This window comes from Canis lupus, chromosome 9 (assembly GCF_048164855.1).
Source record: "Canis lupus baileyi chromosome 9, mCanLup2.hap1, whole genome shotgun sequence".
Taxonomy (NCBI): domain Eukaryota; kingdom Metazoa; phylum Chordata; class Mammalia; order Carnivora; family Canidae; genus Canis; species Canis lupus.
This window is the reverse complement of record NC_132846.1, coordinates 47,801,157-47,817,814: the sequence shown is the minus strand read 5'-3', so window position 1 is coordinate 47,817,814 and position 16,658 is coordinate 47,801,157. Positions and strand designations below refer to the sequence as shown.

The window sequence follows — 16,658 nt, the reverse complement described above, 5'->3', positions numbered from 1 at the left end:
GTGCTTACACTTGCACCAAGCCATTTCCTGACTTCTCCACAGCACTTACTGTTATAACACAAGGATCATCAGTGACTGGAGGCATGTGAGCAGCAGAGGACGTGGCCCCAAGTCCCAGCTCTGCTGACCAGTCTGTGATTGGAGCAAAGTCAGTACCTCTGTGCGCAGCCTTCTCCAGCTGTAAAGTGATTCTAGTAATTTGTACGTTACTACTGCTGTGCCACCGTTATGGGTTGTTACAAGGATCAAGTAAGATGGGAGAAAGTTCTTTATAAAATAGGAAGCACTAAAAATATGTAACATAGCTCATCTATCGGATAGCCAGTCTGCTCTTTTTTTTGGATTTGGTCCTCTGTACTAGAGTTCTGGCAGAAAACAGAATTACTACCACTCAAGGGTGTAATTGGAGTTTAATTGGCAAAGTTCCTGGGCTAGCAAGTGAGGTGCAGTTACTAGTAGATCTGAAGGGACAAATGGAAAGAAGGTGCTGGAACCTAGAGGGTGTGATGTTCCAACAGGAGCTGCAGCCTTGGGTGGAGGAACACAGCCACAGCCCGCCACATCCCAGCAGAGGGGTGGGCAGGGAGTCCACTGCTGTTGTCCTTCCAGGTCAGCTTCTTAGGGTGTGCACAGAGCAGGCAGGGGGGCCTGGGTCTGGGGGCCAAGGTTAACGCTCTCTAGCAAAGCCACTACAGCTGGTCTGTATTACCCCTCACCCAAGATTTGAGTAGCTGTTACGCAGCTGGTTTCACTGCTGTAGTGAACAATCATCAATCATGATCTTCTGAATCGTTAACAGAAGCAATGCAACACACAGTTCTTTCTAGTTTATTGTTTGGTAGAAAGGCTCTTGAACGCTGTATAAACATCTCAAAGTGCTTCTAGATTACAGAAAGTCAAGGCCAATTTTCTTTGAGACGGGGCCCTGTAATCTGACATTCTAAATCACCATTACAGAAATAGGAGCTGTTGTACTTAACATTCTGGAAGGTGCCTCCACAAAGTATGCTAGGACCTGTTTAAAACCTCGAGCATCTAGAAAGATCCATCTTTCCTTCCAATGCCTATGGATGGTGATAAAAGGAGAAAGTGAGGTCTGTGGATGTTGAATGAGTCTGAGAAGGCTTTTTAATGACTGCAAAATCCAGCCTTCAATCTTTACCTCTAGAGACTGAGAAATGATTTCCCCACCTCCCTCCCTGTCTCCCCAGCTGGCTTTCTCCAGTCCACATGCAGATCTTTTTGGGACCTAGGCACTCACTGCACCACAGTCTCACCCAACCTCATCATTAGCCCTCTTGAAAGGGCTTTTGGTAAAAGAAACAGTTTTAGTTTAGTTACTGCCAATCTTTAGCCCTTAGAAAAAGTATTTTTTAAGAAAAAAAAAAAAAAAAGGGAGGGGGGACACAGAGTATTCTAAGGAATTCAACAAGGAAATAAGTACCTTTTATGAAAAGGACTTTTGAGCTCTCTGAGCTCACAACTTAACTGAAATAACTTTACTGAAGTGTCTCCACATAAAACAGTACCTACTTCCTGACAGCTGGATGGATGGATCTGTGTACACAGAACGTCTACTTAAAATGCCCTCATTGGAAACAGCAACTGTGGCAGAAGTATAGCTGCTCCTTACTTCTTAAGTCAAATCCACATCCCTCCAGGCTGTACCCTGTGGAATTAGGTGTAGGAGAAACAGTAAAGGTCCTGCTGGACAGCCATGAGCAGCCCTGGGGCTCCCCGGAAGCCCCCGAGCCGAGAAGAGAAGGCCACACTGGGTATGTCAGCCTTAGAGGTAGGATGTGGAGAGGGTATGGTTCTGAGCAGGCAGGCGTCATGGAAGCTCCAGATTCTCGTGTAGCAGTCCTGGCCCACTTGGAGAGAGAGAAGAGACACGGAAGGTTAGTGAGCGAACACACAGGAGCACTTGTATACACGTGGACCTAGCTTCTCATGATTCCTAAGACTAGACGGGACTCCACAGGAGCCAAAACACAAACCCACATGAAAATGATTTCTGAGAATATGTACTTCTTGAAAATCAAAAGTTGCAGGTCTGGTGCTCTAGAATCACAACTAGTCACAGGTATTCCAAGTCGCAGGATGCACTGGCTGGCTGTGTGACACCTTGGCTGGTGCACAAGGCATCCTAAGAGGTGGGTGCTCTACTTCTCTTGCATCAAGGTCTATTCAAGGGGGAGCAACAGGTTTCCTCTTTGTAAAAGAGTAACCAGGAAGATCTCTTCACTTCAAAATATCCTGGGGACAAACCAGGCGACAACTCTCACCAGAGCTGTTTCTGGTTTAATGGCTCAGTTCCTAAGACCAGCTAAGTCTTCAGGGCTCACAGCTGTGAGGAACGTGGCACCAAACAACCATTGTCTGCGGGAGCCCCGACACGCTACTGGAGACCTTCTGAGGAAGGTCTTAGGGTCTCACGGACTTTGCCACTGGAGAGGCTATGCGGCCACTGGCACTCCCTCGGCATGGCTCAGGCTGTGCGGCTCACAGAGGACTGCACTAGTCCACCACCCATGCCTGCCTCTCCGCGGGGCTCCTCTCTTTCCTGTTATTCAGAGCACAGCAGCTCTTCTGGGATGGAAACTAGGCTTAAACAGGAAGCTAACTGCTGCTGGGGGTGGAGAGTAGTAAACAAGCCTGAGAAAGTTCTAACAAAGTGATGCTTCTTTGGCACAAAAAAAGATTCATGGAGAATAAGTACATTCTGTAGGCATATCTGCACATCTGAGGACATGTCAAGACTAAGAATATATTCCTTAATGTCAAGGGCTTATTTCATGTGTCAAACCAAACCACCGAACTTTCATGATATCGGAGCATTCTGTCCTCCCAGAAACAGCAAAATCTGTGATCAACCTGTAGCTCTTCAAGGGAATTTTCGATTTATTCATTTATGAGACACACAGAGAAAGAGGCAGAGACACACACAGGCAGAGGGAGAAGTGGGCCCCATGCAGGGAGCCCGATGTGGGACTCGATCCCAGGACCCCTGGAGCACGACCTGAGCCAAAGTTGGACGTCCAACCCCTGAGCCACCCAGGCATCCCATCTTCCCAGGGAATTTAGTGGCTCAACACTTCTGCTCTATTCTGTAATACGGATCCTCAGGGACGGTGTCAAGGGGATCAGGACCAGTTCTGTTACAATGACTTTAACTTCTTTTCTCAGCATGCTCTGCTGGAAAGTGAGCACAAAGAACAGGGAAGCCCACGCTGTTGAACAGGACGGGATAAGGGCCACACTGAATGCAGACCAGGTGAACACCCAGGCCTCCCAAACTGCTGCGTTTTGTTGCACGTAGCTTGCCTGTTACTGAGGTTATGTTCTCCCACTCATGTGAGGACAAAGGGCTGTTCTAACTGGTGGGTGTTTAACTGCTGCTCAATAACATCCTCTTCAATGTCCCACCTAGTCTCTCCGACAGTCCACAGTCCCATGTACTCAGTTCTCATGTGGAGGAGTTTCTCCCTCTGCCATTTTATCTGATGGGACAGAAAGAGCTTCCCTTCCCCAGGTACCTGCTACCACAATTCCTTCTTCCTCGTGCACATGCAGGGGCAGGTAGGCATACTCGTTCACATGACCTTCATACTGTCTTATACACTTAGTGGTCCTCAGGTCCCACAGCTTGATCTGTGGAAAGCACAAGAGGCCATTAGATAGTGAACCCAGGCAGGGCAAGGTGGTCTCCAAACACTTCTCAGAGTTAGGGGAATCTAAGTTTCAAAAGCACCAAAACCAGTTTCGTGTTTGTCTAGACCAGGCGGGGCTCCCAGTGGGCAGCAAAGCAGCTGCCCTTCAACTTGGTCTCTCCCCAGCTACCACCTGGCAGAAGAGTCTTTATCTTTTAAAAGATTTTATTGTAATGTAATCTCTGCACCCAACCTAGGGCTTGATCAAGAGTTGCATGCTCCTCTGAATAAGCCAGCCAAGCGCCCCAACAAGAGGGTCTTTTCTGAAGAGCCAGGAACTCCTACCGTTCCTGCCATGTCGGATGCCATCAGGTTTTGTTCTTCTTGGAGGATTTGCACAGAGGTCACTGCTGAGTCATGGAATAGGCGGGTGGCCTTCCAGCCCTTGCCCTGATTTCGGCAACGTAGATCTATGGCAAAGATCTCCCCAGAACGACAGCCGTTAAACAGCAAAGGAGCCTATGGAAAGAGGGACTGTTTGGTACCACCTCCTCTTAAGGCTGGGAGGGTTGTGCCCTCCAGACACAACCCCTGCCTTGTTTCCCCTCTCCTAGCCCCTAGGTTACAGGTTGTGGGCGATGGTGTGGCCAGGGTTTGAGCCTCGGTGTAGCTGGAAGAGTTCCTTATGAAAAGGTAAAAGAACCGGACCCTTTGTGTCTTCCAGCATCCTCCCTGCTGGCTGCATTGGCCCCTTAGGCCTCAAACTCTGTGATGCTCAAGTGATGGTGGCTTATGTCCACCAAGGTCCCTTATCAGAGCCAGGGGGAGGAGAATGGAGTAGGAGGGATCAGAGATGCAGGGAAGGCTTGTAGTCCCAAATGGGGCAGACGGCTGAAGAAACCTGAATGATACACTCTGTGCTTACTGCAGAAAGGAGCTTGGTACACTCCCTCCTCCATACTTTTAAAGATGGCATTTTCAATGGATAAGTCTCTGAAATGTAGTATTGAGTGGAATTTTGATTTAAAAAATTTAAAATATATAATTTGGAAACTATGTCTGAAGCTAGTAAGTGTTCAGAATTGAGATTTAATTTATACATTAAAAAAATTTCAAAAAAAAAAAAAAAATTTTCAGGCAGCCCGGGTGGCTCAGCCCAGGGCCTGATCCTGGGGACCGGGATCGAGTCCCACGTCAGGCTCCCTGCATGGAGCCTGCTTCTCCCTCTGCCTGTGCCTGTGCCTCTGCCTCTCTCTCTCTCGCTCTGTGTGTGTGTCATGAATAAGTAAATAAAATCTTTAAAAAAAGTTTTTTTTTGTCTTTCTGGCTAATCCAAGTGCTCAAAAACTGCTAACAATTCATTTAAATAGAAGTTGTTTAAAGCGAGTTTAGCCAGGCCTTTCTAAATCAGCCATTTTCATCCAGTACATATATAATCACCAAGTAACCTGCTAATCCTTTCTAATGTCCTTTCCCCCCCCAAAAATGAGAAGTGACCAGATGCCACAGAGGAATCCAGTTTCGATCCAGCAAAATTTCCACCCGTGGGAAACTTTACATTGTCCATCCCCACCCCCATCTAACCAACCAACCATGAGGGCAAACTGCTGGGCCAAGACATCACTGCTGGTCCCAAAGGACTGCCGGTGTCCCGTCACCACGTTGGTCACTAGGACCCGCCGAGACAAGCCTGACAGAGACAGATGGGGCAGAGAGACAAATATCACTCATGGTCTTGAAACAGGAGTTTCAAGTTTGTGAAGGTCTGTCCTCTGGGGACCGTGGGAGCAGCTGTGGCTCACCTGTACTGAAGCAGTTGTTTGCCTGAATGTTCAGGGACCATGCACAGGACCAGGCGCCAGGGATCCGGAAGCTGCAGAGCATGCCAGGCCGGTCTCCTGCTGAGCGCAATGGTGAATATAAAAGATGGCTGCTCTTGAGGGGACCTTCCCTCCATGCTGCCAGCCCAGTGACCACTTATGTGGGAAACCTCCAGGAATGGATGTTCAGAGATCTACACCTTGGCCCACTCTGGGTTTTATATGGTAACAAGGAAGAGACACAGCTGGGGTACCTGGCTCAAAATGGGTCATTCTGAGAATGAGCACATGAATCTTTCCTGACTTCCCAGCATTAGTGTTGGAACTACTAACTGCCAGCAGGGAGGCCGGGTTGTGTTTCTTTACAAGAGGGTTTCAATCCCACATCACACTATTAGATGTGTGACCTCAAGCAAAACATTTTTAAAATAAGCCTTTTAATTAATAATAAAGGGCATACCCCCCAAATATATAGTGCAATGAGTTATAAGTAAATGTAGCCATGTAACCACCACTCGGGTTAAGCAGAACATGCCAGTACTCTGATAACGCTCATAACACTCTTCCCTAGAGGGAACCACTATCCTGACTTATGACACCACAGGTCAGTTCTGTAAGGCAGGTTCTGAACCTCTATGCCTCAGTTTCCCCATCTATAAAAATGGTAGCAACCCATACTCCTGCCATACGCTTACTGCACGATGAAACGTCAGGCACAAGGCTGAGTATGCATCATCTCACTTAATTCTCTACGTGACCCGATGGGGTAGGTGTTCTCTTCACATAAGGTAAGCAATCTGTTCAAGTTGGTAAGGGGTAGAGAGCCAGGATTCATGCCAGGTCTGCCTGAAGGCCTGTACTCTTAAGAGGCCTGGCCCTTGTCTAATGGATCCTAATTCTCTGAGAGACTGAAAACTTAACACCTGGAATGCTGCCAGGAAGAAGTCTGACTGCCTCCCTGCACATAGAATCCAAGCATCCCCAGCAGCACCCACCAGGCTTTTCTGTGTGATCTGTATGGGCAGCCCAAATAAATATTTTGATCTCTTGCACTGGTTACAAACACTAACTTTCCTGGCTGCTGAACTGACCTCAAAGAAGGGGTAGGTAAAGATGTACGTACAAATCCTGGGTCATATTTAAAGAATTCTCCTACAAGTACTTCTGCAGACTGACTTGGACTCGCGCAGCTTGTGGTTCCCAGCCCTCCTGCCCCTGCCTTCTCCATGGGGTATACACCATCATGGGCTGCAGCTCCTGGGAGGCGGGGACTGAGACCTCCCTCAGAGCACCTCCTCATCCAAAGGGAAAGGACCTGGTACCTGGATGGCTACTGACGAACAGCGATGCTGGGAGCAGGGTGGCACAGCCTGGAGTCTCTGCGATTCCCATGAGGCAGAGCCTGGAAAAGCTGTTAAGGATAGTCAAGTACAAGGCTGTCCTTCGGGAAGAGAATGGGCATTAGTACCCTTCAAGAAACTAACACCATGAGCCAGAGTCAATACATTTACATGTTCCATATTTAGTTTCAGATTAAAAAAAAATATTTGACAGAGAGCGAGCACGCATAAGCGGGGGGGGGGGGGGGAGAGAACAGCAAGGGGGAGGGGGAGGCAGACTCCCCAATGAGCAGGGAGCTTGACGTGGGGCTTGATTCCAAGATCCTGAGATCATGACTTGGGCCGAATGCAGAAGTTTAAGCAACTGAGCCACTCAGGCGCCCCTAGTTTCAGATTTTTTTAAAGGAAAAAAAGGCCATAGATAGTTCAATGTCTCCCTGACCCCTCCCCAGTCCAATTCCTCCCTCTTCCCTACCCAGTATCACATTCTAAAACTGGTCTGAGTTCTGGGCCATGCTCTATTCTTTCCACAGAGCATCTTCTACAACTGTTCCATCTCCACTGTCTCCTAGATTCATCTGTGTTGATGTTTGTAGCTCCAGTCTCTTCACCTTCCCAGTGGAGCACATCTTTGAACAAACATACAATTCATCTGACTCATCTCCTGCTGATGGGCACTTACACTGTTTTGAGTTTTTTCGTTCTGCTGCTGGAATGAGCATCCCCCTCCTGTTTCTCTGTCTTGTACTCCATGTGGGGGAAGCTGCTTTAAGGCATTGTTTTCTTGTACCCATGGTATGAGTTTTGTTTTATGCTGCTACATGCCACTTACATACAAAGTTTCATAAAATATTCACCCTTACTGAATATGAGACTCATAACTTTCTAGTCTACTGCATTAAAAGAATGGTTTCAAAATGATGTTGCGACCCATGGATGGAGGTCATGACGTGCAGTCTGGAAACAGGCTCCAGTGTCCACATCTGGTGTGGGACCGTGGGGTGGGAAGGTATGTGCACCTTCATCCAAAAGGGGTTTTATGATTTTCTTACCCCAGCAGTCTTTCCCATTTGCAAAAACTGGGCGTTATCAGACTTAAGATTTCTGCTCATCTGAATGGCTATAAACGAACATATCATTTTAACTTTAGTTTCCTGGACTAGAACTGGGTGTGCTGATGCATCGGATCAGTCACTTGGGTTTCCTTTTCTTTGAACCACCTCCATCTGTGCCTTGCCTATCGGATTGGATTGTCCGGTATGTGTCTATCAGATTGGATTGTCTTTGACTGACCTGCTCCCTCTCCCTTCACCTCAGAGGAGTTTGTGTTTCTTCCACTTCCTTCCCTTCCCTTCCCTCTTCAGCACTGAAACCTAGGTCTGACACTAACGTCCCAGTGAAATACCCTCCCTGAGGTTTCCAACAGACTCTGTTTCTCATGTGGATCTTTCCAGTCCTGCCTGCGGTCATGTGGCACCGTTTGTAACGACACACTCAGTGGTGACCTCCACGACCACCTTCTAGCAGGCCCCGCTTGGACTTTCTCTAATCACCTATACTTCATGGCCTAGATCCTACAACTCCCCGACTTGTGCCTCTCCTCCACCCTTGCTCATCCACCACACCCTCTCCCCTGTCCGTAGTCTTGCAGCAGCCCTCTGCCTGAGGTCCCACCCTTGCCCACCTCTCCTAAGCTACACCTCCAGCACCACAATCCTCCAGAACATCCCAGCAGCAGCGGCCCCACCTTGCCAGAGACATCAGATACCAGACCACTTACCACTGTCCCATGTGCCAAGCTCCTCTCTGCCTCTTCCTTCTGCTGGAAGCTCTGTCTCCTCTAGGAAGGCCACCCCAATTTCTCCATCCTGCTAGCATCCACCTGCCCCACAGAGACTGAACGCCTCCTGCACTGCCCTCTCTAGCACTTGCACAGGGATTGCATCTGTTTAATAGATTTTGGTAGAACAAACACACACACCCTCACTGAAAACACATGCAAAGCAATCAGGCAAAATCCCTGATTGTCTGAATGTGTGATGTGTGCATGTCACGCTGCCTTGGGCAGTAGGCCCTTGTTAAGTATTTCCAATAGGGAGACTGCTGAAGCTATAAATGATAATCCCACAGCTGGGCAGCCAAAGTCTTTCCTAAAGAAACCTCTTTTGCTTCTGGGTTTGGAAGGCAAGGATGTGTGGAGGGGATCCCTACCCAGGTGCACTTTTAGTTACCAGGACTCAGATCTAGATTACCCCAAACTTGGTGTGATACTAATGAGGCCATTACCAGATTTGGTCACTTCAGAGGCCACAGGTGTTGGAAAGCCCAGGAAGGGCAGCTTCAAGCCTAACCTTTCCCCATTCTGTAGGGGAAATGCAGAGGACTGGGCTCAACAAACTGACATCTTGGTAAAGGGAGAAGTTCCATGACCTTCAGCAGAAGCAGCAGGAACACAGAAGCCTGGAGATTACCTGAAATGACCACCAGAGGGCAAGCGGATGACAAAGTTATACACCACGCTCTTTAAACCCACTTACATGGGGATCCCCGGTGGTGCAGCGGTTTAGCGCCTGCCTTTGGACCAGCGCCTGCCTTTGGCCCAGGGCGCGATCCTGGAGACCCGGGATTGAATCCCACGTCGGGCTCCCAGTGCATGGAGCCTGCTTCTCCCTCTGCCTATGTCTCTGCCTCTCTCTCTCTCTGTGTGACTATCATAAATAAATAAAAATTAAAAAAAAATAAAGCCACTTATATGGATTTTTATCTTCTCCTTAGCATAAGGAGAAAACCTGGGGAAATGTCATCCTGTTTTAAGATCAGAAATCAGAGCAAGGTTCTTGTTTTCTGTCCTTTAAGACCTGGTCTCTTCTGTCCTCTGGGAACATCATCACAGTAACAAATGGTCTTACACTCCTATAGAATCCCACCACATGAAAGCCACATAAATTTTCAATTTACTAACCGCACAGTTTATAACCAGAGCTCTGATGTACCATAAGCTTTTAAAAAGAGTGCTATAGGACAAATTAAAAAACCCCCAACAGGTTCTGATTCAGCCATCACGTGTTGAGGACCTATGTGATGTGTCAAGCACAGTGCTAAGTGCATTCATAGACATTAACTAATGTTAGCCCTGTGACAACTCGTGAAGTAGGCACTAGGTATGAGTGGTTACAGGGTTTTAAGAATTCATTTATTATGAAAATGAATCAAAGATAAGACTCATGAACATGTGGCTTTGGGTCAAACAATACTAGTCCCAGAAGCATAGGACACAGTTTTCTTGTCCATCATCAACAGCCCCCAGGGATTCCAGAGGGAGGGTCCAACCAGCCTGACACTGTACTCCTGTGCTCTTAGTAAAAGAGTCCTGATTGTTCTCTGAGATGGCAGAGACTAGAATGGAGAATGTTCTAAAGAACGCTGTCTCTGGGGGCGCCTGGGTAGCTAGTTTAAGCGTCTGCCTTCAGCTCAAGTCATGATCCCAAGGATCAATGACTTAGCCCCTTGTTGGGCTCCCTGCTCAGCAGGGAGTCTGCTTCTTCCTCTTCCTCTGCCCTTTACCCTGCCCTGCTCATGCTCATTCTTGCTCTTGTTCTCACTCTCAAATAAAAACAACAACAAAAAGGCGCTGTCTCTGGCAGGGATCCTAGGCAGAGAGTCCACACACCCATGGTCCAATGTCGAAGGATGCTTTACTGATGTCCGCCCTTGGTCTCTCCACTGCCAGAGGCCCAGCCCACCCTCAAACCACTGCAGCTCTGAGCTCCTCCTCCTTCACCTCAGGAGGCTGTGGGGTTCCTGTTGTTAAGGCTTTCCTGTCCCTAACTGTGTCTGGCATAAAGTGACATAAATGTCACCCTGGGAACCCCGCTACTTCTCTGTGCTCCACAGCCATCCTGTTTGCCACTTAGCTGCACTATTCTTTCCTCAAAGGTGAGACGTGTACAAAATGGTGCAGACTTCTGACCACTAAGATGCTGCCTCACAAACCCCACAGACGCCCAGCTCCACACTAGGCCATGGCCTGCCCAGCAAACCTCTTCCTCTAACAAAAGATACAGAATGTGGGAATCCAGGTGATTCAGTGAGGCCCAGCACACAGAGTTCACCTGGTGAGGAAGAACACAGTGAGAAGGAAAGATTGGTTTGACTGCTAGCTCACGGAGAAAGAGAAATGCTTTCCTATGGAATAACTAGTGGGGATACAGACATGGTATTTCTTTCTTCACTCTCACTCCTAGAGGGGCTGGAACAAGCATCAGAACAGGGAAGTTCCCTGCTCCACCATGCAGGGCCTGAAGAGGAACAGGAAGTAACCCTTACACTTTGGTCCTCTGCCATCAGCATGGACCTCACAGTGAGAATTCTGCTACTCTCTCTGGTGTAGGGATGGCTTCTTTGCAATAGCTGGAAACAAACCTAACTCTGAAAAAGGCATACTGTATCTCACTTCACTCAGAAACCATTTTCACCTTGTGTCCATCTTGTGGTCCATGTTCCCAATGAACAGAATGGTGCCACTTCTTACGCAGTCATCACCCAGGGGAATTTAATATTGACACACCCTGGACAGGAGGCTGTGTTAAATTTATGTAACTTCTGTATAGGCTATGGACTGGCTGAGTGACTGATGCACAAGAAAACTGTCCACCCAAACTAGCACAGCCCACTGCCCAGGAACTCTGTGCTTGGCAAGGGCTCCTTTGGATCACCTCTATCCTCCTGGAGGGGAGGTCTGCACAACCAGTTAGAGAAGCCTTTCAAGCCTAAAGAAGTTTCACGCCTTCTCTCAATTGTTGACAGGATTTCCCTTCCAAGATAAGACACTCAAGGCCCTTTTCTTCCCCTATGGGTTCTCAAGATCTCTGACTCCATGATCCCTTGGGAGGATAGGTACTCAAGCCCCACCTTCTCCATAAAGTTCTCTCCTCTCCTCTGAACTGGGCCAACTACAGCAGGGCCCCTGGATCAAAGGCAATGGCAAGGCTAATTAATTGGAAAGACAACATACCTTCCGGTTGGTGAAGTACAGGTTTTCATGCATATGCACCTTGAGTGAGGGGGTCTTCAGGCCTCGCAGGCTGATAATGCCGTACTTGGAGCCTCCAACTTTTACGTCATTCACCGTGAAGAGTCGATCACTGTTGGTATCCGCCTGGAGGGGAAAAGAGACTGCAGGTCACCTCCCTGGCTGAGCCAGACGAACTGCCCAAGATCATCTGCCTATCTCTTTCAGATCCCACGCTCCGTGCACTTCTACCTGGTGAGCGCTCCCACCCAAGAGGAAGCATAGAAGTAACCTAACTTGCCCCTACTCAGCCCAGCTGTCACTGGGCAAGACTGATAGGTATCTAGTCTCACAATCCAGAAGCAGGGATAACAGCAGTGAGGGGGCACCGTCAAGAAGTCTGAGGTCCACACAGTTGACTCCACTCAGAACTGGGTGTGGAAGAGTTCTAGGGTCCACCCATGCGAAATGTTTAGATGAGCCACATGGTGACATATAGCCATCATGAACAGTACACATAATGTGGAAAATGCTAGTTATACCCCTGTGAAGGAGTAAAAGGAGGATACAAAATTGGATTCCTGGGACGCCTGAGTGGCTCAGCAGTTGAGCATCTGCCTTTGGCTCAGGGTGATTCTGGAGTCCCAGGATCAAGTCTGCATTGGGCTCCCTGCATGGAACCTGCTTCTCTTTCTGCCTATGTCTCTGCCTCTCTTTCTCTAGATCTCTCATAAATAAACAAAATCTTTAAAAACAAAACAAACACCAAAACTGGATTCCTATTTTACAGGTGCTTTTCTCCCCATTTAAAAAAAAAAAAAAAAAAAAAAGGCTACTGCACTGAAAAAATATTTACAATAGAAAAAATTGCACTGGGATATGAATTATTTTTTTTCTCACTTAAAAAACATGGTTAAAAATTCAAAATAAAAACCCTATATATTTATGTGTTTTATATATATTTATAAATATACATACATGAGTTTGGATGCTGGTGAAAATGTATTCACTTTTCAAGTTTACTTGGAAAGCACGTTTCCTGAAGAATCATTACAGTGACTAGAATCAGATCTGAAAAACTGATCTTTGGTGGCAAAGCACCCTTCCCAACACTCTGGTCCACAGAGCCAGCTAATCATCTAGAACTGTACGTGCCAGTGCAGGGCCTGTGTGAGATGAAGCATGAGGACTGATAGCTTAGGTCACACTAAGCAGCCAGCACGTGCATCCCCACCCAGTTTTACTGAAGAACCCCAGGGAAGGAGCTTCTGAGGGGAATGAACTGCAAGAACATTTTCTAATGATTCAAGTAAATTGTACTCCCAAACCCATGGGGGAGTAAGAGCCACAGGAGAGAATGTGGGTTCTGGAATACCCTTTATATAAAGGACTCTCCTGGGGCAAGACCTCCAGGGTCAGCTTGTGGCTTCAGATTCCAGTCCTGTCAGCAGTTCACCAGACTGAGCCTTTCCATCTTGTATCCTCTCATTCTCCTCAGCTTTCCCGCAGCCTCCAGGAAGGACAGGGTTTGCAGGGCAGGTCATGGTCTTCTGTGGCCTCAAGCTTCTAGTCTCACTCAGCAGACCCTTGGGGTCCTCTGTCAACATTTCTCTGAACTCTGGATTCAAGCAGTTGGCTCTGGCTTTTAGCCTTGGCTTCCAGCTCTAGGTCTAACCTAAAGCAGTAAGACTCTGCTCCCTATAAATGACATGATAACAGAGTGCTGGATGTGCAGGCCTAGGAGTACAGGCCTGCAGGCCCCAGCCACTTAGGTCAGAGCCAGCAAGCAAGGGAATTAACACATAGTTGCTACTGAAGGACACTGGAACTTCAGATTTGGCCACTAGATAATACCCCAATATAGGAAAGATTAGAAGCCCTTGGTCCACTGTGTACCTTTCAGTTTGTACCCAACATACCCAAGGGAAAATTACTTTGCGATAGTTCTCAGTGTGTTGTGGGCCCAGACTCTCAGATTAATAGACAGAGCTATAGTGGGGGTAAGGATGGTCAGCATGCCTTGCCCTGTCAGCTCAGCACCTGCCAGCAGGTAGTCCAGGCACATGCTAGGACTGTAAAGCCAAGAGGACACTACAAGCTTTCATGGCACTGGCTTCCACATAGCTAGGCTTGATAAAAGCCAATGTTAAGCCACATAGTGTCAGGGGATAAAAGCTATACCTCTGGCACCCATAGGAAGCTCCCTCCCACTCACCAGTATGAGGTTAAATCGGTCGCTTGCCAAAGCGGAGGGATCCGAGCTCTGAATCTGGACCTTTTTCCTCTGCATGCAGCTCACTCGCAGCTCATGAGCTAAACTGCAGAGGGAAAGAGGGGCAAGGAGGGTATGGATGCTGTACCTAGATATCCAGAGGCTCTCTGGTCTGGCTCACACCCTAGAGACCACCTCCCTTAGTCAGCTGTCTCACATCCCAAGTAATTATCAGCAATGGAGTTGATCAGGATCCCACGTAATCTCAATTATAGAACTCTTAGGAAAACTAAGGCCAAGAAATGGGTGGCCCATTCACAGGGTCAAAGAAAGTTAGAACTAGACCAATTTGGTTTTGGATAAATCTATTACAACTCTCCCGAGATGAAAACAACACTTCTGAGAAATGAAACAGCATGCTAAAGAGCACCCAGTTATTAAGAACCAAGTATGGAGCCCCTTCCCTTTCCACACTATAGGCCACCACCCTAAGGGACCTACAGTCTCCTCCTGAGAGGGGTAGAGGTAGACCTTAACTCCTTTCCTTTTTAGGAGGGGAACAGAAGTGAGGTATACCCTACCTACCCTGGTGGGTAACCCTTGCATGGCTGCCCTTCTCTAAAGGGGACTCTGCTCCAAAGTAAGTGCTGTGCCCCCCATGATGTTTCTTCACCTGCCCGTGCACAGCAGGAGGCAGTAGAACGCAGGGCTTAGGCACTCAGGCAGTGGAGGCAGGCAGATCCCACCCTCTCTAGCTTTACCTTGAGCCAATCGCTCCCACTCTGAACCTCAGTGTCTTCTAGACACTGGGGAAAGTATCAAACTAACTTACAGGGTTTTAGTTAAAATTGTACTAGACATCACAAGTATACAGAATTCAGTATATATACATCTGCTGAATGCTCTATTTTGGGTGACAATTCATTGGAATGGGAGGAGGCAGAAATCTCATGGGAATGAAGTTATGGACCTTTCACTACACTGAAAATGATTTCGAGTAACACAGAGGGAACATCTTGAGAAATTTCTGCTCAGGATCTCTGTCTGGATCCCTTCTCCTCTCTCCTTGGCCTCCTGCAGGAGTTTCTCCCCGTGCTCTAACGGGAAAATGATTTTCTCAGGGCTGATTTTAGCAGAAGGCAGGCTGTGGCCCCTTCCATCATTGTGAAGACTCCTCAGAGTGGTTATGTACTCTAATCCTGATTGGCTTCTTGGACTATGGAAATAAGAAATAGGAAAAGAATATCCACGAAGAAAGCTTAGCAATGAGGCTTTGTCTTACCGGCAGTAACTGGTGACATTGAGAAAACCCAGCTTGCTTTTCTGTAGCAATGAAGATGCATTAAAGCCTACTCTGGCTATTTTCTAAAAAAAAAAAAAAAAAAAAAAAAAGATTCAATAAAGTTTTATGTTATGGGATAATGGAGAATGCTTTTGGTTTCATAGGATGTAACAAAGAAGCAACTGTATGCACCAAGTTGGCAGAAACTATGTGTACAGAGATCTGATGGTCTCCTCTCCTTGGCAAGAGGAAAAGTCCATCACAAGAAAGCACATGTGAGCTGGAAAGTTGGCTCGGTGCCCACCAAGTTCCCCATCAATTTACCTGGGAAAGCCAGGTAAGGAGATGAAGCCACCCTGCTAATGAGTGCAAGAATAGCACTGGTCACTCAGGTCTGCATTCCATTTGACCTTTGGTGACCTGGGAGCTCCCAAAAATCAATTAAATGTCCTAGCATCTAATCCCCAGAAGGAATGCAGGAAATCCTCATACCCAAACCACACACCTTGGTTTTCTACTTAGGATATACAGTTACTGAAACTGTATCACACCACTTCTCAAGACAGCTCTGGGGAAGGACAAGATGTGAGAATCACTGATGAGATTTTGCAGGTTAAGAAAGGGGGGTGGGTGGGAGATTTCTTGCCTGTTCTCATTCCCTTCATCAGATTCCTATGGGGGAAGCTTGACACCACATGCCCTCAAGTGTACCATGCGAAGTGGTATGGGGGCATCTAATTGGCACCTCTCATCAGCAGTGGGAGATAGGATGGCCACTAGGACTGTGGAGCCCACCTTTTTCTGCTTGTCTTCTTCCTCCAGCAGCTGCAGCCTTTTGCTCTCCATCTCCTTCTGGCGGATGCTCTCCTTTGTCAGGGGGTTGCAGTTGTTATGTCCGGGGAGTAAGCGGAAGTAGCGTTTCTTTTCGGGGTCAAAGTAAAACCCTGGCAGATCTTTAGTCAAAAGAAATGAGATCCACTTCAACTTAGAACACTGCCCTGACCCACCTAAGAAGGAACCCAGGGGCCTGTCCACACCACCCCTCACAGAGCCCATCTGTTCTGAGGGGCAGAAGGTGGGGCTAACATTGTCAGTCACCATCCCATGCCCATGGGAGGAGCCGTCAGCCTCAGGATCCCCATTCCTGACACACCCAGGGTATTTAGTGTTTTGATTTGCTCCAGAATTTCCTCCAAGCCAGGAATGGGCTGGTGACATACATGGAACATAACCACATGCAAGCAAAGACACAGAGGGCTAAAAGAGGCCAAAGAGATGTAACCAGATGACAAGGTTTCATCTTTCCCACAGGCAGAGCCACAGGATGTCTACTGTTCAGCAGA

At 47.7% G+C, this 16,658-nt stretch overlaps 1 protein-coding gene across 9 annotated transcripts in view; it reads right to left on the bottom strand.

Moving 5' to 3' along the window:
* Positions 1 to 812: 812 nt before the first annotated feature.
* Positions 813 to 16,658, bottom strand: part of DCAF4 (DDB1 and CUL4 associated factor 4) — a 30,081-nt gene continuing 14,235 nt past the window's right edge. For 6 of the 9 annotated variants that reach the window (XM_072839178.1, XM_072839179.1, XM_072839173.1 and 3 more), the window contains 11 exons: positions 16,111 to 16,268; positions 15,316 to 15,398; positions 14,037 to 14,139; positions 11,825 to 11,968; positions 10,873 to 10,922; positions 6,793 to 6,872; positions 5,453 to 5,551; positions 5,243 to 5,340; positions 3,996 to 4,169; positions 3,537 to 3,651; positions 813 to 1,871 (listed from right to left, as the gene is read on the bottom strand). In XM_072839178.1, the coding sequence (XP_072695279.1) occupies positions 1,678 to 1,871; positions 3,537 to 3,651; positions 3,996 to 4,169; positions 5,243 to 5,340; positions 5,453 to 5,551; positions 6,793 to 6,872; positions 10,873 to 10,922; positions 11,825 to 11,968; positions 14,037 to 14,139; positions 15,316 to 15,398; positions 16,111 to 16,268 (1,298 nt within the window). In that variant the 3' untranslated portion in view covers positions 813 to 1,677. Of the gene's footprint in view, positions 1,872 to 3,536; positions 3,652 to 3,995; positions 4,170 to 5,242; positions 5,341 to 5,452; positions 5,552 to 6,792; positions 6,873 to 10,872; positions 10,923 to 11,824; positions 11,969 to 13,196; positions 13,366 to 14,036; positions 14,140 to 15,315; positions 15,399 to 16,110; positions 16,269 to 16,658 lie in introns of those variants that run through there. The other 3 variants (XM_072839181.1, XM_072839180.1, XM_072839182.1) reach the window with 2 other exon arrangements.